General features: G+C 48.7%; 1 protein-coding gene and 1 long non-coding RNA gene across 5 annotated transcripts; both read left to right on the forward strand.

Moving 5' to 3' along the window:
• Positions 1 to 9,923: 9,923 nt before the first annotated feature.
• LOC144317821 (uncharacterized) lies at positions 9,924 to 18,245 on the forward strand. Of its 4 annotated transcripts, none has more exons than XR_013383768.1 (4): positions 9,924 to 10,515; positions 13,671 to 13,867; positions 14,254 to 14,497; positions 15,789 to 16,324. It is a non-coding gene; the product is annotated as an uncharacterized LOC144317821 (long non-coding RNA). The 4 variants fall into 4 exon arrangements; XR_013383767.1 differs by lacking the exon at positions 15,789 to 16,324 and adding an exon at positions 15,033 to 15,444 and having other exon boundaries at positions 9,925 to 10,515; XR_013383765.1 differs by lacking the exon at positions 15,789 to 16,324 and adding an exon at positions 17,942 to 18,245 and having other exon boundaries at positions 9,926 to 10,515.
• A 2,690-nt stretch (positions 18,246 to 20,935) lies between these two features.
• On the forward strand, positions 20,936 to 25,905 carry POU5F1 (POU class 5 homeobox 1). Its single transcript, XM_077902663.1, has 5 exons — positions 20,936 to 21,340; positions 24,127 to 24,247; positions 24,585 to 24,715; positions 25,053 to 25,211; positions 25,397 to 25,905. Exons 1-5 carry the CDS (start codon positions 20,936 to 20,938, stop codon positions 25,661 to 25,663), a joined length of 1,083 nt encoding a protein of 360 aa, XP_077758789.1. The 3' UTR covers positions 25,664 to 25,905.
• Positions 25,906 to 26,214: the final 309 nt, after the last annotated feature.

Below are 26,214 nucleotides of genomic sequence, written 5' to 3' on the forward strand. Positions count from 1 at the left end.
AAGAGTTCCCTTCTTTCTACATCATCACCAACACTTGCTATTTCTTGTCCCTTTTTTTCTTTTTTTTTTAAAGTAATCTCAGGATCCCTGGGTGGCGCAGCAGTTTAGCGCCTGCCTTTGGCCCAGGGCGCGATCCTGGAGACCCGGGATTGAATCCCACGTCGGGCTCCTGGTGCATGGAGCCTGCTTCTCCCTCTGCCTGTGTCTCTGCCTCTCTCTCTCTCTCTCTCTGTGACTATCATAAATAAATAAATAAAAATTTTAAAAAAAATCTCTATGCCTAACATGGGGCTCAAACTCACAACGAGGAGGTCAAGAGTGGCATGCTCTACCAATTGAGCCAGCCAGGCGCCCCTCTTGTCTTTTTGGTACTAGCTATTCTGATTGGTATGAGGTGACATCTCAAAGTGGTTAGATTTGCATTTCAATGGGTAAGGAAACATTAACAGGAATGATAAGTGCAAGCTGCACATGGGCTTTTTGGATATATATGTAGCCCATCAGCTCTGACTAAGGAGTCCCAAAACCTCATAAAAGAGACAAACATGTTAACTGCATTTGAGGTATGAGTAGAAACCCAGTGGACACCCAGGACAAGTGAACATGGCTCAGAATCCAGGACATGAGTGTCTTTGCCCGGGCCAGGCCTAAATTCAGGTGCCAGGTGCTTCCTGGTAAGAAAGTGTCCTGACCTCTGACTATCCGGAGTCACAGCTACTGCATATTGAAACTTGAGAGAGGAAAGCCTGATTTGAAAAGCAAAATCCTAGGGATTCCTGGGTGGCTCAGCGGTTAAGTGTCTGCCTTCATTTTTTTTTTTTTTTTTTTTTTTTTTAAGTGCCTGCCTTCAACCCAGGGCAGACCCAGGATCAAATCCCACGTCAGGCTCACTGCATGGAGCCTGCTTCTCCCTCTGCCTCTCTCATGAATAAATAAATCAAATCTTAAAAAAAAAAATGAAAAGCAAAATCCTGCTGGAGGGCTTATTAAAATCCGGTGTGAAAAAAAGAAGAAAAAAAAAAAAAGGGCAGCCCCGGTGGCGCAGCGGTTTAGCTGCTGCCTGCAGCCCAGGGCGTGATCCTGGAGACCTTGGAATCGAGTCCCACGTCAGGCTCTCTGTATGATGCCTGCTTCTCCCTCTGCCTGTGTCTCTGCCTCTCTCTCTCTCTCTCTCTCTGTCTCTATGAATAAATAAATAAAATTTAAAAAAATAAAAAAATAAAATCTGGTGTGTTGGACCCTCACCCCTGGAATTTCTCATTCAGTAGGTTCTGGGTAGAGCCTGAGATTTGCATTTCTAACAAGTTCCCAGGTGTTGCCAATGCAGCTTGTCTCAGGTCCACACTTTGAGAACCATAGCCCCAAGTCAGTCTGGTTTGGTTTCTAATATCAGAAGAGGCCTGGAGGGCACCTGGGTGGCTCTGTCAGTTAAGCATCTGTCTTTGGCTCAGGTCATGATCTCAAGGTCTTGGGATCAAGTCCCACATCAGGTTTCCTGTCAGGTGGGAGCCTGCTTCTCCCTCTGCCTGCTGCTCCTCCTACTTGGGTGCTCTCTCTCTCTCTTTGTCAAATAAATAAAATATTTTTTAAAAGGATAAGGCGAAGTGGCTTGGAAAAGGACTATAAGGCGGCAGTATAGGACAAACTGAACCACACCTGGCTTATCCTGGAACCCTGCTCCAACCCCAGTGATCCCGTGTTTGTCTGATTGCCTTGAGTTCCAGCAATGGGCAGACATCCAGGCAGGCACCAGACATGGAGGTCTGAGAGGGTGATCCAGAAGCAGCGCTTTACACACAGCACCTGGGGCAACTGTGCCTCCAAAGATTCGTTCCTGTCCCCTCAGGCCCTTCCACCCCTCACAAATGTTAACTGCATTTGAGGTATGAGTAGAAACCCAATGGACACCCAGGACAAGTGAACTTATAAGTTGACTTAAGTCAACTCACAGCATTGACCTCCAGGCCCTTGCTCAGCCATTGGGACCTATGATGCCACCTGAGGAACTCTGAGCACACTTTCTAATCCAAAGATAGGGTAGCATAGCCTGACAATGACAAGCCAACTAACAGGATAACACAATGGGCGAATAATGATGGTTCTGCTATTTTGGCAAATGGCTACTACAATAAGATGTCCTAGACTAGAAGCACCAGTGATTTATTTTTGAATCATTGGACTTTGAATCCATATGGACACTAGAGGGCGTCCTGAGACTTCTAAAGCTACAAAGATTGTGTCTAACCATCAACAACCAAAAAGTCTTGTAGATGGGGCTTTCCTGCTGAAACAAGACTTGGTCGATGTCCTTGACCAAACGAATTGCATTTGTTGAATAATCGTGCCCTTATTCTACCTCTTAATGAATGAAAAACAAATATATCAAGAAAGATACGGCATTTAAAAAAAAGATTTTATTTATTTATTCATGACAGATACAGGGAGAGAGAGAGAGAGGCAAAGACACAGGCAGAGAGAGAAGCGGGCTTCATGCAGGGGGCCCCTGGTCTCCAGGATCACACCCCGGGCTGAAGACCGCGCCTAAACCACTGAGCCACCAGGACTGCCCAGATACGGCATTTAAAAAGAAAATAACCTGCTAAGTTAAAACGGTAGTAAACAGGGCAGCCCAGGTGGCTCAATGGTTTAGCACTGCCTTCAGCCCAGGGTGCAATCCTGGAGACCCAGGATATAAATATATTAAATTTTTATTTATTTATGATAGTCACAGAGAGAGAGAGAGAGAGAGGCAGAGACACAGGCAGAGGGAGAAGCAGGCTCCATGCACCGGGAGCCCGATGTGGGATTCGATCCCGGGTCTCCAGGATCGCGCCCTGGGCCAAAGGCAGGCGCTAAACCTCTGCGCCACCCAGGGATCCCAAATATATATTTTTTAAATGGTAGTAAACATCCTTGTTCAAGAACCAATACATTTTCAGACAATTTTTTTAAAATTTTTTATTTATTTATGATAGTCATACAGAGAGAGAGAGGCAGAGACAGAGGCAGAGGGAGAAGCAGGCTCCATGCACAGGGAGCCCGACGTGGGATTTGATCCCGGGTCTCCAGGATCGCGCCCTGGGCCAAAGGCAGGCGCCAAACCGCTGCGCCATCCAGGGATCCCCCCAATTTTTTATCTTAATAAGAGTAGAGAAAAAAAAAAAAAGAGTAGAGGAATTATTCCTGTCACTTTCTTTTCATTTATTTACTTTGAGTTTTTCAATTTTATTTTTGTCTCCTTTGAAATTATGTTTTTGTTTTGTTTTTTGTTTTATATCTTAATTCAAAAGCTTCAAAAAGATAAAAAGTCTCTTTCTCACCCCTATCCCATCCCTAACAGGTAACCACTAATATTAGTCCCTTGCTTATTTTTCCAAAGACATTTTATGCTTATGCAAGCAAACAAGTAATAATATATAATATATTTTTTTCCTTTTACACAAATTTTGACATATGCTTTCCTACACCTTACTTTCTTACACTTAACCACATACCATGGACACCCTCCCATAAAGATGTATTAAGAGCTTCCTGTGTCTTTTTTTTTTATTTTAAAGATTTATTTATTCATAAATTGGGCAGCCCTGGTGGCTCAGAGGTTTAGCGGTGCCTTCAGCCCAGGGTGTGATCCTGGAGTCCCGGAATCAAGTCCCACATCAGGCTCCTTGCATGGGGCCTGCTTCTCCCTCCGCCTATGTCTCTGCCTCTCTCTCTCTGTCTGTCATGAATAAATAAATAAAATCTTTAAAAAAATTATTAGATAGAAATTTAATTTATAGATAGAAATTGCCATTTTGCCTTTCAGAAAAACATGACCAGTTTGCAATTCCATCTGCACAATATATTTGAGCACCTATTTGGGTGTGCTATTTCTTAAACTATGATAAGATGTAGATATATATTTCGGGCTGTGTATAAATGATATTTAAAATCCTGGGAAGGGCAGCCTCGGTGGTGCAGCGGTTTAGCGCCACCTGCAACCTGGGGTGTGATCCTGGAGACCCAGGATCGAGTCCCACGTTGAGCTCCCTGCATGGAGCCTGCTTCTCTCTCTGCCTGTGTCTCTGCCTTTCTCTCTCTCTCTCTCTCTCTCTGAATAAATAAATAAATCTTTAAAAAGTAAAATATAAAATCCTGGGACTAGAGCACCCCGGGTGGCTCAGTGGTTTAGCGCCGCCTTCGGCCCAGGGCCTAGTCCTGGAGACCCGGGATCAAGTCCTACGTCGGGCTCCCTGCATGGAGCCTGCTTCTCCGTCTGCCTGTGTCTCTGCTGCCTGTGTCTCTGCCTCTCTCTCTCTCTTCTCTGTGTGTCTCTCATGAATAAATAAATAAAATCTTTAAAAAAAAAACTATAAAAAAAATCCTGGGACTAGATGAAAGTAGAGTGATTAAGAAGGCAGTAAAAACAGAGCAAGCAGCCCATATACAGTTCTTAAACACACCAGTATTTAGAGGAAAGAGAGTCAGCAAAGGGCGTCAAAGAAAACCAGAACTATATAATGTCACAGAAGCTTTAAAAGGGGGGCAATAGGGGGAGGAGTACTATAAAACAATGCAATCACTTCAGAGAACAATTCAGCATCATGTGGTAGAGATGTGCAGTAATTCCACTCCTATAAACATATCCTAGGGGAACTTACACAAGGAACCAAAGAGAGAAGCCCTAGAACATTCACTATAGAAACAAACTAGAGGGCAGCCCTGGTGGCTCCGCAGTTTGGCGCTGCCTTCGGCCCAGGGCCTGATCCTGGAGATCAAGCACCAAGTCCCACGTAGGGCTCCCTGCATGGAGCCTGCTTCTCCCTCTGTCGGTGTTTCTGCCTCTCTCTCTCTCTCTCTCTCTCTCTCTCTGTGTCTCTCATGAATAAATAAATAAAATCTTTAAAAAAAGAAAGAAACAAACTAAAGGTCAATGGAGAGAGGGAATAAATTGTAGCATATTGGATCCCATCTCATAATAAAAATAAATGAACTATTTGGATAAACATGGATTCATTTCATATATAATGTTAACCGAAAAAGCAAGCTACAGAATGATGGATTCAGAGAGAAACAATTTATACAAAGTCTTAAACATGCCAAATAAAGGGATTTTTTAGAAAGTCTTGGTAAAGGGGTGTCTAGTGGGTAGAGCATGCAACTCTTGATCTCAGACTCATGAGTTTGACCCCTGCTTTGGGCATAGAGTTAACTTCAAGAAATAAAATAAAATGAAAGTCTTAGTAAAAAACATACCTATACACCAAATTCAACACATATCCGCCAGGCAATGCAATAGGTGGGTGACAAAGGATCTGGATGTGGAGTGTATAAACAACTCCTATAATTTCACAGTGAAAGAAACAAAACCAACAACAACAAGAAACATGAACAAAAGACTTAAACAGGGATTTTACAAAAGAAGATAAGTGAATGGTCAATGGTCAATATATATATGAAAAATTTTCAACATCAGTGGTCATTAGTGGAAAATGCAGAGTAAAATCACAATGGGAAACCAGTATGTACTCATTAGAATGACTAAGAGTAAAAAGATTAATAAACTATAAATATTTGTAAGGATGTGGAATGATCTGAATTCTCATCCATTGCTTATAGGAATATAAAATAATCAGGACACTTGGCTGGCTCTCTTAGTAGGACATGTGACCCTTGATCTCTGGGTCATGAGTTCAAGCTCCCCATTGGCTGTAGAGATTACTATTTAAAAAACAAAAAGAGAAAAAAATAAAAATAAAAATAAAATTAAAAAAAAAAAAAGAGGGGCAGCCCTGGTGGCTCAGCGGTTTAGCACAGCCTTCAGCCCAGGGCCTGATTCTGGAGACCTGGGATTGAGTCCCACATCAGGCTCCCTCCAAGGAGCCTGCTTCTCCCTCTGTCTGTGTCTCTGCATCTCTCTCTCTCTCTCTCTCTCTCATGAATAAATAAATAAAATCTTAAAAAAATAAAAAATAAATAAAAAACAAAAAGAGGGCAGCCCCCGTGGCGCAGCGGTTTGGCGCCCCCTGCAGCCTGGGGTGTGATCCTGGAGCCCCGGGATTGAGTCCCACATCTGGCTCCCTGCATGGAGCCTGCTTCTCTCTCTGCCTGTCTCTCTCTCTCTCCCTCTCTCTCTGTCTCTCTCTCTGTGTGTCTCTCATGAGTAAATAAATAAATAAAAATCTTAAAAAAGAAGAAAAAATTTAAAAAACAAAAATAAAAAAATAAAATCCCACAGAGTGAGGAGGCTGCACAAATACCTTTTTCTGAGTAGATTCATAACTACCCTGAAACACCTGCCAGACACCCAAATTAGCTCAGAGAAAAGAGAAGCAGAAAGAGCTCAAAACACCGGATCTCTGGTACCTTCACATTTTAAGAGAAAAGAGAAAATGGATACGCCTGGATGGCTCAGGGGTTGAGCATCTGCCTTCGGCTCAGGTCCTGATTCCAGGATCTGGATGGAGTCCCCCATTAGGCTCTTTGTGGGGTGTCTGCTTCTCCCTCTGCCTGTGTCTTTGCTTCTCTGTGTGTCTCTCATGGATAAATAAATAAATAATCTTTTTTTAAAAAAGAGAGAAAATGTACCAAACAACCACACGATGACAATATAGGAACATATATATCTGCAAGCCAACATTTTGTGATTTGTATGATTTCAGGAAAGAAAAAGATGAATGTGGCCAGAAGAGCAATTAGAGTCTTGGGGGCAGAGAAAGGAACTGATGGGGGAAGTAGCTCACTTCTTGTAGCATATATTGTTTGCTGGGAACTTATTTTAATATCTCTTTTAATCTTCACAATGTTCATGTGAAGAGGAACCTTACATTTTAGAGATCTATAACTGAGAGTCAAGGGTTTAAATAACCATTCTACAAAATCACCAGGAGCAAAGCTGGATTGATACCTGAGACTCCTGCCTCCAATCGCGCCGTTTACATCGTCTCACCTCAATACTCCTAAGAAGGGGAAGATTTTGAATAGCCTATGAGATGGGGGATAATGCAGGAGCTGATCTTCCCTAAAACCGTAGAGAAGTTCTCTCTCCGTACCCCTGGAGCCCTCCTCAAAGGACTGGAATCATCCTCTCTGATCCACCCAGCACTCTTTCTTCTCTCTCTCCCCACAATGACTGGAGGAATAGGGAAGGATGGAAGAAGAAATTGCTTTTGTCCTTCTTGGGCCCTCCCCTTCTGGAATCTCAGCCTTTCAACCATTTACCTTTCCCCCACACCAGGCCATTCACTTCACAATCAAATGCCTATTTTTTTTTAAGTTTTTATTTACTTATTAAAGAGAGAGAAAAAGGATGAGCCCTGGGGTGGGGGGGGTGGCAGAGGGAGAAGCAGGCTCCCCGTTGAGCAGGGAGCCTAATGCTGGGCTTGATCCCAGGACCCTGAGCTGAAGGTTGATGACCTGAGATGCAGGTAGATGCTTACCAGATTGAGCCAAGCAGGTGTCCCAATCAGGTGCCCATTCTATGCCAAGAACTGTGCTTGCCTCTAAGGATAAGAAAATGAGTAAGACATAGTCTGCTCTCAAGGAGTTTAGGGTCTAAGATGGGAACAAAGACACTAGACTATATCGTAATAATTTCCCGTGTTAAAAATTAGGTGTCACTTCCAGCGTTAGAGGGAGGACAGAAGTAATGCAGGGAAGGGGACCTGGACAGAGCTGACACATCCAGATATGGCTGGAACTCTCTTTACTGGAATTCAAGTCTGGACACAGGTTAATAATGCCTTTTTTTTTTTTTTTTAAGATTTTATTTATTTACTCATGAGAGACACAGAGAGAGAGAAAGAGAGGCAGAGACACAGGCAGAGGGAGAAGCAGGCTCCATGCAGGGAGCCTGATGTGGGACTAGATCCCAGGACTTGATCCCGGGACTCCAGGATCACGCCCTGGGCCAAAGGCAGGCGCTAAACCGCTGAGCCACCCAGGCATTCCAAATAATGCCCTTCTGACTAAATTCCTTTCAGTCTTCTGGAGAGATGGGTAAACTCATTCCAGAACAAGGAAGACAAGTGGAGTGAAGAGACCAGTACCTAAAAACATAGACTCAGGACACTTGGGTTCCACTGGTCATCACTGCCTACGCAGACTTTACCCAGGTCCCAGCCTTCTTCCAAACCTCTCATACCCCTTGACTGTATTCCACCAGGCTCACCCCAGAGATCATGGCCACAGCGAGCCTCAGAGCCAGACTGTTAAGAAATGAAGTAACACTGACCCTAAATCAATCTCCTTGAGGCAGAGATAAACTTGGCACTTTCAGCCCCCTTTACAGATTTAAATCCAAATGGCCTGCATTTTTAAGAATGGAAACTATGGAGATTGGAAACTGCTTCCATGGTTTGTGAATATAATCTGAAAGTATAAATGAAAACACTTATGCTGACCTAGCAATCCATAGAGGGGAAGGTTATAAATATATAAGGATGTTTTATATTGTTTTGTTTTTTGTTTTTGTAATCTCTACACTCAGTGTGGGACTTGCACTTACAACCCTGACATCAAGAGTTGCATGCTCTACCAACTGAGCCAGCCAGGTGCCTCTGTAAGGATGTTTATTGTACCTTTATTTGTAGTGTTGAAATGGAAAGAATTTGTAGTGTTGAAATGGAAAGAATCAAAATGTCCCTCAAGAGTGAAAACACTGGATAAATGGTGATATGTCCATATTATGGACTATTACGGTGTTATTGAAAAGGTGAAAAACAAACAAATAAATAAGAAGGTGATTGGGACACCTGGATGGCTCAGTAGTTGAGTGTCTGCCTTTGGCTTAGGGCATGATCACGGGATCCTGGGATCCAGTCCCATATCGGTTCCCAGGGGGGAGTCTGCTTCTCCCTCTGCCTGTGTTTCTGCCTCTTTCTCTGTGTTCCTCATGAATAAATAAATAGAAATCTTTAAAATAAATAGATAGGTAGATAAATAGGTGATTAATCTATGCATACAAAGAAATGTCTGTAAGTTTACGTGTATTATGCGTAGTACTATCCTATCTTTGTAAGAGTACAAAGAGCAAGCCTCAAATATGTGGCTGTCTGCTTGTATGGTCATCAGAGAGAGGGTTCACAGCTGTTAAAGTGGCTACCTCCTGGTAGTGGAAAACAGTGCATTTGTTAACTTTTCTTTCACAAAGTTTTGGATTGTTCACCTACAACGTTAAGCATGCACTACGTCTGTAATTTAAATTTTATACTCCATATATCAAAGTTCTTGGTGGTGGTTGCACAACAATGTGAATATACTTTATGTCATGTAAATGTACTTCATGTATACTTAAGAATGGTTAAAATAGGGGGCCCTTGGCATGTCGCTCTTGATCTTGGGGTCATGAGTTCAAGCCTCAACTTGAGTGTAGAGATTAGTTAAATACATAAACGTTTTAAGATGGTGGGGGGGGGGGGGACCTGGGTGGCTCAGCCTTTTAGGCATGGGGGCTCTTGATCTCAGCTCAAGTCTTCTCAGACTTGAGGGCTCCTGTTGGGCTCCACGCTGGGCGTGAAGGCTACTTTAAAAAAAAAAGTTAAAATGGTAAATTTTTATGTTATGTGTATCTTACCACAATTTAAAATTAAAAAAAACAAAAACAAAAACAAAACTTCCGATGCATCTTCAAGTGACTGAGAATGCAAGTTGGTGTTGGTCGGAGGCTTGGAAATCAGAAATGAAAGTGAATTTTTGAAAACATGATATTTAATTGGTGAGGAATCCGAGAATTAAAACACTCATAGGGCCACAGTGACCAAGGACGCAAAATCCCGAATTTCAAGTGGCCCTAAGCACCTCTCCCCACCTGCGGAGCGCAGAATCCCGCCTCCGATTGGATTTGGCCCAATGGGATGCAAGGAAAGGGCAAGTCCCGCCTCCCAGGCAGACACCGCCCAATGGGAGCCTTCGGGGTGGGGCCGCGGGGGCCCGGGGCGCGGAGGCCTGGGAGCTGCGGCTGAACGGAGCCCTTCGCGGCTGCAGGGCCTGCTGCGGGCGGCGCGCTGCGGGAGCCGGCGGTAGGGGGCCCTGTTGAGCCTTCCGAGCCAGCCGGCCGCGGCCTCTAACGCCCAGCGCCGCAGACCAGCCGGCGGCTTGACCTCCCGGGAGACTGAGGCCGAGTGTTGCGCTTCCACCGCTGGAGGCCTGACACTTGGGCGCTAGGTAGTGAGGAGACTGGATTGTGTAGACCCCTCCCCTTCACCCCAACCCACCGCCCCCAAACTGTGGCCTCTATTATGAGGCCCTTTGTGACCACTTCCTGGAGCCGGGCTGGAGAGGCCTGGGGAGCTGGAGTCTGAGAAGACGGAACGCCTGGCATAGGGGTAGCGTTTCCTCTGAAACTAGCTGCCTCGAACTAATAGATTACCCTGAATCCTCTCCCCCACATAGGAACCTTAAGCTTAACCCCTACATTTTGTCCTACAGCATGGCAGGAGATGAAGAGAAAAAATGAATTTTACGTCAAATTCCTTTTTGCAACCTCCACTTACTAATTACTTCCTGCTGGGCATGAGTGATGAAAAGAAGAATAAGGTCTGGTCTTAAAGGGTGTCAATTTGATGGATACTACTGAGCAGATTAGTGCAAAAAAATATTAGACATAGCTGCTATCACAGCAGAATATGTAGGGTCTTGAGGCTTCCCAGCAGAGGAGTGAGTTCTGCCTGTGGAGGTGCAGAAAGACTTGAGAGGAGGTGGTTAACATTGACTGTTGGAGATGAGCAGGGTCTTGGGTAGACAAACTAGATTGGGGCACAGCTGGAGTGGGATTCTGGAAACCACAGGTAGATCTGAAAACCTGCCTGGGGCTGGGAGAACACCAACTAAATCAAGTGCTCGCTCTTGTCATTGCTGTCTGGGCACCTAATAAACTCTTGAATCTCAGCCATATAACTTTAGGTCTTATTTTCCTGGGCTACAGATGAGAGATGCAAGCCTGGAAGTTAGGCTATTTCATAAATCCATGCTGTTGGTGTGTTTGTGAGTAAGGAATGTCAATCTAGGACCTTCTGATCACAAATCCTAGGCAATTCCCAGTCCCCCACAGGAACCAGGCCAAGAAATTGACTATTTTTAAGGGTGGCGGGGAGGGTCTCATTGAAAGGTCTCAGGCAAGGCAGTAAAATGAATAGACTTGACAAAGCAGCTACTTGCAGAGAGATGGTAGGAGCTGCAAGAGAAGTCCAGAGATGAATGGGTTTCTCCAGGCAAAACTTGTAAAATGCTTGGAGGTTGGGGCTTGAGGGAGTGATTCAGAAAACCTGATATCACTGCCTAGGCACTGAAGGCTGTCAGGGAGGCTTGAGAAGAGTCGGCTCCCAAGCAGGACAGTGACAAGAGAAAGAGATCCAGGGCCACAGGCTGCTGAGAGACCACCTCAGGTTAGAGGTGCAAGGAGTTGGTGGATTTAGCAATTAGGAAGTGGCTGCTGACCTTTGCCATATCATGTTTAGGTGAAGGCAAAAGCAAGATTTGAGGAGATAGGTATTCACTAAGTGGAAAAAAAAAAGTTTAGAATCTTATTTTTTTTTAAAGATTTTATTTATTCATAGAGACACAGAGAGAGAGGGCGGGGGGCGGGGGCGCAGAGGCACAGGCAGAGGGAGAAGCAGGCTCCATGCAGGGAGCCCAACATGGGACTCAATCCCAGGTCTCCAGGATCACACCCTGGGCTGAAGGCAGGTGCTCAATCGCTGAGCTACCCAGGGATCCCCAATAAATATTTTTTAAAAATATATTCTTAGGCTTCCTCCAAATCTCCTGAGTCAGATTCTGGAGAGAAAAAGCCTAGAAAAGAAAAAAAAAAAGAAAGAAAGAAAAAGAAAAAGACTAGAAAACAAATAACCCAGGTGATTCTTAGGCTCTGGTGAGCTTGGGGAGCACTGCATTGTACCTTCGCATCTCTCTTAAGAGGTGCCACTCAGGACTGGGTTTCCCTGCTGGATAGAAGGGCATAGCCCAGGGATCAAAGGGAGGCCAAGAAGTTAACTTTCGACAAGAAAAAGGATGGCCCCTTAGGGAAGTACAGTTGTAGAGGAGTGTGGAGGGTGTGTGTATTATGGATTAGCCACTGACCCCTAAGTTGGAGAGCTCACCTCTAATAAAGGGGTGCTGCCCTGTAGTAGATGATTTGAGGCCAGGGTCAGAGTTTAATGTGGCTGGTGGGGGGAGCAGAACAGAGGAAAGAAACTCCCTTTGATAGTGGACGGTTTCCGGAACATAGAACAGCAGCAGGACTATAGAGATTCTCAAACATTCCTGTTCCAAGATGGTCCAGTGAAGGCAAGGAGTAATTGGTGATGAGGGTAGAGAAGTCAGCCTTTGAGAGGCCTTGTTTAGCCTGCTAAGGAGCTTGGAAGTCATCCCGAGAACAAAGGGAATTCTTGAAGGAGCAGCAGAGTGGTATGCAGTAAGATATGTGTTTCCAGATAGATCACTGATTGTATCAGGAGGACAGGGGTCCCTGGGTGGCCCAGCGCTTTAGCGCTGACTTCAGCCCAGGGCATGATCCTGGAGTTCTGGGATCAAGTCCCACTTCGGGCTCTCTGCATGGAGCCTACTTCTCCCTCTGCCTGTGTCTCTGCTTCTCTCTCTGTGTGTCTCATGAATAAATAAAATCTTAAAAAAAAAAAAAAAAAACGCAGGAAAACAAATGGGATGGATGTAATTATCAGAAGTGTTGCATGAGGGTAAGTAAATTGGTAATTTGTGAGACATGTTAGACATTGATAAGTAAGTAGAATGTATTCCTGTGAACTGAGATAGAAAAAGAGGGAAGGCTGGGGCTCCTGGGTGCCTCAGTTGGTTGAACGTCTGCTATCAGCTCAGGTCATAATCTCGGGGTCCTGGGATGGAGCCCCTGTGTCAGGCTCTATGCTCAGCGGGGTCTGCTTCTTCTTCTCCCTTCTCCCCTCTCCCTGCTCATGTTCTCTCTCTCTCTCTCTCTCTCTCAAATAAATAAATAAATAAATAAATAAATAAATAAATAAATAAAATCTTTAAAAAGAAAAAAGAAAGGGAGAGGAGGCCAACCAGGTGCTCATGATATTCATGATACCCTAAATATATGATCTGAGGCACTTGAAATTCAGGAGGCGTCTGTCTGACAGGACAGATGCACATTGAATAACCTAGAATATAGGCTGTATGATCCTTCCATCCAACTTGTACCCCACTGCTTTCCTCTTGCTCCTCACTGTGTGCTTTACCCTTATCCAATAAACCATGTGTCAAGCATCTTAATTTGGTCGATGAGCCTTTTTTTAATTTTTTTTATTTATTTATGATAGTCACAGAGGGAGAGAGAGAGAGAGGCAGAGACATAGGCAGAGGGAGAAGCAGGCTTCATGCACTGGGAGCCCAACGTGGGATTCGATCCCGGGGTCTCCAGGATCACGCCCTGGGCCAAAGGCAGGCGCTAAACCGCTGCGCCACCCAGGGATCCCCCGGTCTATGAGCCTTTTTATTAAAGTTTATTTCAGGAACGCCTGGGTGGCTTAGCGATTTGGCGCCTGCCTTTGGCCCAGAGCATGATCCTGGAGTCCTGGGATTGAGTCCCATGTCGGGCTCCCTGCATGGAGCCTGCTTCTCCCTCTGCCTGTGTCTCTGCCTCTCTCTCTGTGTGTCTCTCATGAGTAAATAAATAAAATCTTTAATAATAATAAAGTTGATTTCATTTTTGTTTTTAGTAATCTTTACACCCAATGTGGGGCTCGAACTCACGACCCTGAGATGAAGAATCATGCTCCAATGACTGAGCCTGCCAGGTGCCCTAGTCTGTGAGCCTTTTTATTCTGTGACTTCTGGGATGACTTCCTGGTACTGCACCAGCAGGCTACTATAGCATCAAGGTCATTCCCCACACCACAACCCAGCTCTGACTTGAGTAAGTGGGTAGACTGGATGGTGATGTCACCTATCAGGAATATAGGAAGAAGGTCCGGTTGTTCTATGGTGGGGGGAGGCTAAGGATATACTCAGTTTGGATGTGTTGAGTTTGAGGCAGTGTAGGACTCTAGGTCAAGAGGGCCAACAGGTGGTTGTTCATACTGATGTGAAGTACAGGGATTTAGATACTGGTGGTCATTACTATTTAAAGCAATGAGCTTGGGTGAGAGCCTGTTGAGAAACAAAAGTTTTCCTTCCCACTATTCACTCTCCATTTCCTTTACTATCCCTTTGGTGCCCTAAAAGTACAGGAACCTTGTAGGGCCATGTCGTATGTTGAAGCCTGTGAGGGATAAACCCTGACCACCATTTATTTTCCCTCAGCCAGGTATACTCTGCGATAGAACTTCATTGCTCTTTCCCAGCTCAGTGCTGGGCAAGCTCCTTAGGAATCTCAAACTACTTGGAGGACTAGCCTTTCTTATGGTGCTGCAAGGAGAGCATGGGGCTTCTCATGCCAGGCCATGGTCCCAGAGCTTGGGAGAAGCTGACTCTCAGACTGAATGTCAGAGCTCAGCACCTTATCATCATGCCAAGGACCTGATGAAGCAGAACAATTACAACAAAGGTGACTGGGGGTGGGGTGGAAGGGTGGGGAGGGGGCAGTCTTGGTGGAAGACTCACTACAGGCCTAAAGATACGGAACCAGGCATTCGTTATCATTCAACTATTTATTCAGTTTGGGCACCAAATAAATATGCCGGGTGCTCTAGACATAGCATCCTCCACTGAGATTGGATAGTATCTCTTCCTTCCACCTAAGGGATTATATCTCTGAACCCAAACCCTATTATGTACCCAGTGATGCCAAAAAGACTGCATATTAGGTGTTGAGTATTGGCAAATGTAGGATGTAAGTGTAACTCCCCACTTTTAGCCCAGCAGAGGAATAGGAATAGAACTCCCCATTGCCTCTGGGCTCCCAAGCCTTCTCTTCAGGTGAAAAAACAATTCCAGCTTTTTCAAATCCAGAGTCTGGGAAATAACTGGCCTTTTTCTGACAGTCACTTCCCTACCCCCACCAGTAGTTCACAGGAACCCTGGAGACTGGTCGGGGTCTGAAGTGAAGCACCTTCTAACTTACATCTTCTTTTTTTATCTAGCGAACATCTGAGGGTCATGAAAATGCTGTTCATTGTGCATCACCAATAATACACATGACAGTAGCAGCTACCAGTCCTTGAATTCTTTTTTTTTTTAAGGTTTTATTTATTTAAAAAAAAAAGATTTTATTTATTTATTCACAAGACACAGAGAGAGAAAGAGAGAGGCAGAGACACAGGCAGAGGGAGAAGCAGCCTCCAGGTAGGGAGCCCAATGTGGGACTGGATCCCAGGATCCCGAGATCACACCCTGAGCCAAAGGCAGATGCTCAACCACTGAGCCACTCAGGTGTCCTAGTCCTTGAATTCTTTTCTTTTTTTTTAGTCCTTGAATTCTTATAGGTGGGTTTTACATGAACACTGGCATACATTCTTTCATTGGATTTTTACTTCCAAGGTCCTTACCTTGGAAAAAAAAATAGTCCTTACTATTTAAAAAAAATTTTTTTTAAGATTTTATTTATTTATTCATAGAGATGCAGAGAGAGAGAGAGGCAGAGACACAGGCAGAGGACTTGATCCCGGGACTCCAGGATCATGCCCTGGGCTGCAGGCGGCGCTAAACCGCTGCACCACCGGGGCTGCCCAGTCCTTACTATTTTTATCTCGGATTCCCAGATGAGGAAAGTAGGGCTCAGAGAGGCTCAGAGAGGCTCATTTACATTAGCCTTGGGCCATACAGTCTGCAATAGCGTTTAGATCTGGATGTCAGCAGGATGCTGTGCAGGGACCGCAATGGCTTTCCACCCTCAACAGGTCTCAGCGTGGTGAGGTGACAAGACCCAGTGTCATCAGTGCCATAAGTGTGGCATGAGCAAGCCACTTGCTGCAAGAGATGGAGGATGGGATGCAGCGTGACTTTGCTGGGATGCAGGAGAGTGGAGACAGGTCTAGGAGAATGAGCGAAGGTTAATCAGTTGGAGAAGGGAATTCCAGGCATTTTGGGAAGTGGTGGGAGTGGAGGTGGAGAAAGCCACTGTTTGCTCTCCTGTAACTTTGGTGTTCAGGAGTTTTGGCATTTCAGAGTCACATGGCCTCCAGACACTGGTAGTTTGTGAGTCGCTAAGGAACCAGAGCATCGGAGAACACAGGCCAGGACTTCGTCTCAGCATGTGGGAATTTTTCCACTCCAGCAAGAGCAAGCCGAGAAAAAAGCAGAACTGCATGTGGGGAGAAGAGGAAAGAGCAAGGCTTCCTGACCCAGAGCTGCATCTACTCTCTTCAGAAATACCTGGGAGCTGGGGTGGGGCCCGGACTCGGTTGGAGTGACAAGTGTGGACTGATCAGTGTCAGAGGGAGGGGAGGGGGGATGGGGAGACCCGGCTAAGCAGGCCTCTCAGCCAACACTCCTTCATTACTTCCATATTACCTGCGCCCTTTCTGAGCATACTTCCCTGGCTGACCAGCCTAGCCATTCTGCTTGCCTTCTCTCCCATGTATTTGGTGAACCCTTTCTCCACCTGGTCTTCAAGGGCTCTCCACCAGGGCTTAGCACTCAAGAGCACTCAGGGTAGGGCATGGCCTGTATGGATGCATGCATGACATTTTGGCCAGACTAGAGGCAGCAAGTTCCCTGGTCCAGGCCTTTTGGTCTCCTTTCCACTGCTCCTCCCTGTCCCACTAGTGTGTGTGACTCTCTGTAAAGCCCCTGGAAAGGAGCCCATCCCAACACGTGGGGCCCTTGCCTCTGTCCTCCAGCAGTACTGCAACTAATCTAGCTGACAGACAGGCTGCCTCTGAACCCTGAATCCCCAGGACCTCAAGCCACCTGATCCCCTGAGGGATGGGACTGCTTACAGCCTGAGATGCCCTTTGAAGTGAGCAGAGGCCCTCCTGTCTTGGGGGAGCACCCGGCCAATGCTGGGTCTCTGCAGGAGCTCAGATGAGCAGTCAGGGTGGCCCAGGTAAAGGTAGAAGAGGGGAGAGTCTAGCTGGTCCATCAGGGGCCCCCGTGGCCTCACCTTTCAGAGCTCCTTGTTCTAAGCACCCCTCCAACACACACACAGTTTGGATCTTCTGTGGGCTCCTGCCTTCTGCGGTGATCGCTGTGGGTGCTACCGTACACCTTTCTCTGGAAGAAGGGCAGGACAGCAGGGATGCTTAGAATCTTAGAGCCGGGAATGACCCTAGGGATCTTCTGACATCTCTCTCTCTCTCTCTCTCTCTCTCTCTCTCTCTCTCTCTCTCTCTCGGACATTCAACCGCTGAGCCACCCAGGCATCCCTGAGGCAGAGACTTAAAGAGAGCAACTGAAGCAATATGAAAAGAAGAAGGAGTCAGTTAGGATTTTTGTTTCCTCTCAGGCTTTTTGCCTGGGTGCTCCTTCCCAGTAGACACAGGTGCCTGTGCACACACACCTGGGCTCTATTTTCCATGATAAGTTTACCTCCTGGTGTTTCTTGTAACCTCCCAAGCACTGAAAATCAAGAGCACACTGGCGTCTCAAAATCCTCATATGTAATTTGATCAGACTTGGTGGGAATATCTGCCAGATCTCCCAGGAAGGTTGCTTGGGGGTGGGGAAGTGGGGTGCAGAAAAGCCCAGTGCCAGCCTCTCACTGTGCCCCCCCCCACTCCTCCAACCCCAATTTCTCTTCACCAGTGTGCAGAGAGAAATCTATATTCCCATGGCAAACGCATGACAAAGGTAGATAGAGGGGAATATAGGAACGGGGCAGCAATTTTATGTTGAGGCTGGAAGGAAATGTAGAGTTCATTTAATCCAATTCCTCCTTATTAAGTGAGGAAACTGAGGCACTGATAGGGGAGGTGCTAGGGAGCCAGAGCCAGGACCAAGAACCCTGTTCTATGGACATTTTACTCCTGACTTCTGACTTCTGATAATCTCCCAGAGAAGGCAAAGCCTGAACCTTCTCACCTCAGCCCTCCTTGCTTTCTTTTGCCTACAGGTTGATAGAACCCAGAAATCAAGATAAGTGGTCTGCTACACTGGTGTAGGGCAGGTCTCCACTGGTCTCCATCTGAGCCCTTTCAGCTGGTTCTCCCAACCAGACAGCACCCCGATGCCCCAGCAAGGGGACAGTTTGGCTGACCTCGCTTTGCAGCCAGCCAGCCAGCCACACATGGGGAGTGTGGACCTTGCCTGCCCTCCCGGAGTCTCCTGTGAGTGCCTTGCAATCAGATACTCCCATTTGTCTCTGTGAAGGGCCTTGACATTGCAAGGTCATATAATAAAGGTATATGTGGAGAGTTTGTGAGCCCAGCCCTAAATTGGTTTGGGGGACTTGAAGTTTTTTAGTGATTCTGTAATTATGACCCAGGAAAGTTGAGTCAGGTCTGGTGACTCAATCTCATTTCCAAGTCTCCTCTAGGCCGACAACCTTGGGCTGTCCTGCAGACAGCTGGCTGGCACAAGGATAGCCCCCCCTCCCCCAGGCTCAATGGGAGGATGGAGATGGGGAGGGGAGCATGTCTCAGCCTGGGTCAGCCCCCAAGAACCCCAGGCTTGGGGTCTAGACAAATTTAACTTGTCATTAAGGTTCTGAGTAGGTCTCCAGGGGAGCATGGGGCTGACCTGGCTCAGGTGTCCCACTACAAGCTGACCAGGGATCCTAGCACCCACCTCTCTTCCGGTTGTCTCTCTGGAATGGGCCTCTTGCCCAGGCCAGAAACATCACCTAGAGCAATTGCAAACTGTAATCTAAAAAATAAGAGGGTGGTGTTGAGTAGGGAAGCTGGGAAGATGTTTGAGGAGTCGCTGGGAAGTTAGGCAGCAGGGGCACCCTGGACTGGCATGGGGAGAGAGGGTTCTGGGAGCGTAGAATACGCTTTCTGGGAAGCAATGGTGTAGGGGATTTCAGCCAAGACCTAGGGCTGCCCTTCCCCCTCCTCCAGGAGGCTGCCTTCATGGCAGACAGCAGATAGATGCATGACAAAGGTGCCGTGATGGCCCTGTCCCGGGGCGGGGGGGGGGGGGGGGGCGGAGATGGCTGGGGAGGGGCCCCCTCCTGTTCTAATGCTCGTCTCTCCACCCCCACCTGGCCTCTTAATCTATCTGCCTTTTGGGCAGTTAGTGGCTTAGAGGTGAATGCAGTTAGATCTTTCAACAGACCTATGGAAAGGTATTGAAATCACGCATATAGTTAGTTGTCCAAAAAATTCAGAGATGGGCACATGAACAGGGCTGTGTTATACAGGTCAGAAGAAAAAAGAAAAACAGGCTCAAAAGCCTTCTAGATACTGAGGTACAGACAGCAAGGCACTTTCAGGAGGGCCCCACCAGGATGCCTAGCCCCTCAGAATGCAGACACTGAGCCACTCGCCCCAGCAAACAACCACAGATGGGCCCAGCTGAAGACAGGCCTCAAAGTTGGCAGAGGTCAGTGTCCCTAAGCTCAGGATTCTCACCTCTCAAGCTGTGGGGAACTTTGATCCCATCTCCCAATTTACTCTAGAGCCTCCATTTAAGGCAGGTTTGGGGAGCAGACATCCTCCTTCATAGACAGGATGCCTGAGAGCTATTCTCTTGCAAACAGAATCAAGTACTAAGCCAACAGTATGGGCCCCCAGGACTGTCAGGAAGGCCCAGGAAAATAGACCCTGGGCGGGAGAGTTTAGGGCAGGCTTCCTGCACCCCCTCCCCAAATCGCTCTCCACCTCTTCAGCTTCTTTCAACCAGCCCCACTAAACAAAGTGCATCCCTTGGCCTGGGGCTCTGGGGGAGGGGTGGATGAGGAGGCTGGACGCCCCAGTCCTCCAGAGGAAGGGGAGCAGGATACCTAGGTTCTCAATGGGGGGCCCCGTCTGAGGCTCAGGCTTTGAGGGGATAGGGGGGTGGTGTTGCTGGAGTTCTTTTAGCTGCTTTGAGGGGGATTCTGTGGGGGGGGATTGGGGCTGGGGGTTGGGGGGCAGGAAGCTGACCCCAGGGGAGCCATCCAGGCCCATTCAAGGGTTGAGCACTTGTTTAGGGCTCGAGCTGCCCCCTCTGGGGACTGGGATTGTCCAACCAAGGCCATTGTGCTGCCCCCTTCCCCCAGTGCCTTCCAAGCTTCTTTGAACCTGAACTCAGATACTTTTTTTCTGCCCAGCTCTCTCCTTTGGCTCTCCTCAGCCAGGGCCTAGGGCTAGAGGAGGAACAGTCAACAACAGGGCTAGATATTTGGGTCTCTGATGGGAGACGAGGAACCAACCCGGTGTGGGGGTCTCCTTGTGGGGGGCCTGGGGTGTAAATGTGTCCAAGTGCTCTGTCTGCACAAAGGTTAGAGAATGTGGGCCCAGTCAGTCCAGAGTCTGGGCCTTAGAAGGGGAAGTGGAGGCCAGTCCCTGGGTCTGGTAGGTACGGGGCTCTGGGGCAGAAGACTCGAGGCATAGAAGGGAGGCCTTGCCTGGCAGCCTGCCCTTGTAGATGGGGTGGAATTCAGCTGGCTGGGCAGACGGCTATGGGGCATCTGTGGCTTTGGTGTCACGGAAGCTGGCCAGTAATTGGGATGGGAATGCCGAGGTGTGGGGCGGTTGGGAATGAGGGAGCACAGCACCGGTGGCTGTTAAGGAGTTGAGGGGTGGCTACAGTGGCTCCCCACGCAGGCACACTCCAGAGTGTTTAGGGGCTGAGAGGATGGCAGGGCCCAGTCAGGAGATGGTGCCAGAGTCTTTGGAGGGGGGTCCAGCACCTGGGCTCCTGAACAACAGGGAGGAGATGTCCAGGCCACCCCACACGGCTCTGACCGGGCGCCTAGCTGGAGCGACCGACCACCGCCACCTTCAGGCCAGCGCCCTTGGCCTCAGTTTCTCCCACCCCCACCGCCCTGGTCCTCCACCCATCCAGGGGGCGGGGCCAGAGGTCAAGGCCAGTGGGTGGGATTGGGGAGGGAGAGAGGTGTTGAGCAGCCCTTAGGAGAGCCCTCATTTTTCCAGGCCCCCGGCTTGGGGCGCCTCTGTTCCCCATGGCGGGACACCTGGCTTCCGACTTGGCCTTCTCGCCCCCGCCGGGCGGTGGAGGCGACGGGCCGGGAGGGCCGGATCCCGGCTGGGGTGACCCCCGGGCCTGGCTGAGCTTCCCGGGGCCTCCGGGCGGGCCGGCCCTCGGGCCCGGGGTCGGACCTGGCGCCGAGGTGTGGGGGCTCCCCCCGTGCCCCCCGCCCTATGAGTTCTGCGGGGGGATGGCGTACTGTGGACCTCAGGTGGGAGTGGGGCTGCTGCCCCAAGGCGGCCTGGACACCTCCCAGCCGGAGGGCGAGCGGGGAGCCGGCCTGGAGGGCAGCTCCGAGGGGGCCTCCCCCGAGCCCTGCGCCGCCCCGCCCGGGGTCGTGAAGCCGGACAAGGAGAAGCTGGAGCAAAACCCCGAGGAGGCGAGTGAGCTGCAGCCGGGCTGGGGCGCCGGGTTGGGGGCGGCCGCGGGAGGCGGAGGCGGTGGCCTAGGCTCCTAGGCGCGGAGCCCGACAGGGGACCGGGCTGGGGCGGCCACCCGGGCAGAGAGGGGTGTGCGGCCTGAGAAGCCACAAGCAGAGCGCTGGGCAGCCCCGGGTCGGAAGCTGCCCCAGGCTGGCCTTGTCCCCCCACCCCCCTGCGCGTCTAGTAGCCCCTTCCCACTTCCAGGCCTGGCCTGACTAGGGTGGCATCACTCTGATGACCAGCCCAGTACCAGACCCAGCTTGGGGTTTGAGACCCTCTTCCCACCTTAACCCTTCTTGAAAATTTGATCCCTACGGGACTCAGGACCTTGGGCTTCGGGTTAAGTACGGCCTGAGGGTAAAAACCGTGCTTATCCTAGGGTTATTGTTCCTGCAAGTGTAGGGTGTGACTGATTTCTGCCAGAAGCTCCTGTTTGGGCTGTGTGTGGAAGCGTGGGGCTGGGTTTACCTGCCGTCAAGTTTAGGGCTTGCCTTCCCTTGACCTCTGCCTTGGGGCCAGTGAGTCACCATTACGCAAGTGCACCCCCTGGCACCCCCTCGTAGAGAACTTTAACTGATATCGGCCTTAATTCCGTAAGTTGTAAATGAGACAAAAACTGAAGTGGTGGATGTCCCCGCCAGGCCATTCCCCAAACGTAGGGTCTGCTGAGGGCCTGAAAGACTTATGTGTACAGCCCTGGCCAAGGATTCTTCCTTTTTTAGAAGATTTTATTTATTTATTCATGAAAGACCTAGAGGCAGAGACCTGGGCAGAGGGAGAGGCAGGCTCCCTGTGGGGAGATTGTGATCCCAGGACCCCGGGATCACAATCTGAGCCAAAGGCAGACGCTCAACCACTGAGCCACCCAGGCGTCCCCCTGCCAAGGACTCTTAAGGATGTAGCTTCCAGCCCTCCAAAGAGACCAGTGTAAGCAATTAGAGATCAAGTACTAAGCCATTAGACCTCCCAGAAGGAGGTGCGAGCGCTTCAGCCAGCCGAGTCCTAGACTTCGTAGGAGGCGACTGGGCCTTGAATGATAATGGATGCCAATTGTGGTCCATTTCCTAAGTGCCTGGCTGTGTGCTCAGTGCCTACATCATTACCTCATTAACCGGCACAAAATCTCCCGGGGAGGCATTATTAGCCTGTTTCATGGGTCCTAACTACTAAATGATGAAGCTAGGATCTGAGCAGAAGTTACTGTATTTCAAATCCCCAAAGTAGGATTTGGACCTACTCCACTCCCCATCACCTAGCCATGATGGGGAGCGGAAGACATTTAAAGGTCTGAAGCATGAACTGAGTCGAAGTTGGCCTCTTTGAGCTTGATGGGATTGATCACCCTCGGAATACTTCTCAAAGCCTCCGGGAAGTCACAGAAGTTTTAGCTGCTCTACTGGTCCCTTTGGCCACCTGCCCTCATTGGAGTGCCTGTCCATCACCTTCTGCTCTACCTTAGTTTCCTCTCATCTACCTTCAAGCTCACATGCCTTGTAGACAGGACAACCACATTTTCTGTCTCCTGCTGGGATGGCGACATGAACTGCTCCACCCTATCTAACACCCAGTGGCTCAAGGCCCCAACCGGTCGTCCTCATTCCTTTCACATTCTACATCCCATCTTTTGGAAACTAAGCTATCTTTGCCTTGGAAATACACCCTGAAGCAATCACTACCGCCCTAGTCCCAGCCCCCCTGTCTATGGGGGGTGAGATGGGGTGGGATGCGGGAGGCAGGGGGGTGTTTACTGAAGTTGCCTCCTTAGTCTGATGTCAACATGTCAACTGAAGTGAACATTTCAAAATCAGATCATTTTACTCCACATCCATTCAGCAGCTCCCCGTTTCACGCACCACAGTATCCACAGAATCTACCCTACTCCCCCTTGGATTTCGTGAGCTCCTCTCATCCCTTCCCAGCCCTCAGCCTTTCACCCTGCACCACTCACCGCATGGGGTTGCTCGAGCATCACTTTCTTTTATTTAAAATTGTCCCCATGCCCATAATCTACCCTGCTGTACCTTTTCCCATAGTGCTTCTAACCTAGTAACATACTGGATAATTACTTGTCTCTCCATATTAGAATGGAAGCCCCTTGAGGCCAGGGCTTTCTGTCCAGTTGTGTAGCCACTGGTTTACAGAAAGAGCACTAAATCTGTTGAATTCATCAAGGAGAATGCCTGTATGTTGCAAAAAGATAGAGTAAAAATAAGGAATAGTTTGATTTTAAAAATGAGCACCAGCTGTCTACCTATCATTTAATTCACACCTTTTCAGAAATACATTTTGTTGTGTGTTTGTGTCTATGCATACCCTGTCCTACTGTGGAAGCACACTGGGGGAGAATATACTGAAATGACAATTAGAGACATGGTGCCCTTTACTTTGTCTAGTCTCAAAACCGCCTCAAGTTGGGGTCATACTCATAAAATCTTTTGTATTAGTGGGCTCACAGGCAGCAGCTCCCTTAATAACTGGATGGGTGTTTGCTCTCATGGAGGCCAGGGCCTGCCTTTCCGTCTGTGCATGCATGGAGCTCTGTGTGGACTGGATGCATTGTTTTCTGGGGTGAATGACGTTTGTAGATAGGTCATCACTAGATTTTTGGTGGATAATCTGGGTGCAGATACTCCATGGACCATTCCTTGAGGCCACAGTCAGGTTCTTGGGGTCCAGGTGGGAAGGGGGACGGACAAGTTACACACTTGTGTTCTTATGTATCCTCTGCCTTTTTTGGATGCAGTCCCAAGACATCAAAGCCCTGCAGAAAGACCTGGAGCAATTTGCCAAGCTCCTGAAGCAGAAGAGGATCACCCTAGGATATACTCAGGCGGATGTGGGGCTCACCCTGGGGGTTCTCTTTGGTGGGTCTCCCTCAGTATTGTCCTGACCCACAGTACACAGGGAACACACCTCTGGAAGAACAGGCCTGGGCTTGGGCTTTTCTTCCCACCAGGGGAGCAAGGGAAGGGTGTTTTGGGGGCAGGGGGCAGGGGCAGGCTTTACCTCCACACATGAAATAGGGTAGAGAGGGAGGGTAAAAAAAATACCTGGACCTTGAGCTCCCTGTGGGAAGAAGTAGAACCCTGGTGTGAGGTCTTGGGAGGGAAAAGATGGGGAGGCCCTGGGTCTTGGGGTCCGGAAGTTACTGCCTCCTGCCTTCCTGCCTCACCTTGTGTTTTTTTCAACTGGTCTCCCCAGGGAAGGTGTTCAGCCAAACGACCATCTGCCGTTTTGAGGCTCTGCAGCTCAGTTTCAAGAATATGTGTAAGCTGCGGCCCCTGCTGCAGAAGTGGGTGGAGGAAGCTGACAACAATGAAAATCTACAGGAGGTGAGGGTGGGGAGGGAGGCTCAGGGAACTGCCCCAGTCTCTTAGCCCAGTTTTCAATGCTTCTGTCCCTGGTTTGTCACTTTCCTTCTTGGGGGCAGTAATCCTCAGTGGGATGGAATAGAATTCCTTGGTTCTGTTGGGAAAGGGGTCCAGAACTGCCTTGTCTAGACCCACATTTCCAGGATTCTATTTCATACCATCTGTTGCTGGTGACCCATCTAGTCAGTGGGGACCCTTAGCAACGAGCTCTGGACTCACTACCCTCATGGTGCTCAAGAGATCCAAAGCCTGCCATTCCATTTTCTCCTCCCTTGCCACTCACTCCCTATCTCCCCAGATATGCAAAGCAGAGACCCTCGTGCAGGCCCGAAAGAGAAAGCGAACAAGTATTGAGAACCGAGTGAGAGGCAACCTGGAGAACATGTTCCTGCAGTGCCCGAAGCCCACCCTGCAGCAGATTAGCCACATTGCCCAGCAGCTCGGCCTTGAGAAGGATGTGAGTGCCTTGTCCCTGTGTCCTCCAGTCTCCTCCCCTGTCACCACCTCCCTGTCCCTAGCTCTGCCTCTTGCCCTCCAACAGCTCTAGACCTGTTGGCTTTGGGTCAAATGACTAAGCAAAGCCAGCCCCATTTCCCTGAGCTTCAGATCAAGTGTCACTGTACCTCGTGTCTTCCATCCCAGGTGGTCCGAGTGTGGTTCTGCAATCGTCGGCAGAAGGGCAAACGATCAAGCAGTGACTATTCGCAACGAGAGGATTTTGAGGCTGCTGGGTCCCCTTTCTCAGGGGCACCAGTATCCTTTCCTCTGGCGCCAGGGCCCCATTTTGGTACCCCAGGCTATGGGGGCCCTCACTTCACTACGCTCTACTCCTCAGTCCCTCTCCCTGAGGGTGAAGGCTTTCCCTCTGTGTCTGTCACCACTCTGGGCTCTCCCATGCATTCAAATTGAGGTGCTGGCCCTTCCCAGGAATGGGGGCCAGAGGAAGAAGGAGCGCTAGGGAAGGAGAACCTGGGGTTTGTAGCAGGGCTTTGGGATTAAGTTCTTCATTCACTAAGAAAGGATCTGGGAACACAAAGGGTGTAGAGGCAGGGAGTTTCGGGAGGGGGGTGGCCGGTTGGAGGAAAGGTGAAGTTCAAGGATGCTCTTGTTTTTAATCCCCACATCACTCATCACTTTCTTAAATAAAGAAGCCTGGGACACAGTAAGTAGATACTTTTGTCTTTGGTTTGTCCTCCTGTGGTTACTGAAGAGGGGTTGGGGATACCCAATAGTTAGATATAAATAGCTCTTAGATCCCACCTGAAACCAAGGTGCCATTCAAACTGCTTAGCCACAGGGTGTCCGAGGGAGAGCCGGTATTGGAACCCACTTACTTGGAGAGTGCCCCTATAAGTGAACTAGTTCTTCAGAGCCTGGGGAAATCTGAGTGGAATGCCTTATTTTTACTTTATTTTAGAGAGAGTGGGGATGGGGGTGGACAGGAGAGAAGCAGCCTGGAG

This window comes from Canis aureus, chromosome 7 (assembly GCF_053574225.1).
Source record: "Canis aureus isolate CA01 chromosome 7, VMU_Caureus_v.1.0, whole genome shotgun sequence".
In the NCBI taxonomy this organism is placed as follows: Eukaryota; Metazoa; Chordata; class Mammalia; order Carnivora; family Canidae; genus Canis; species Canis aureus.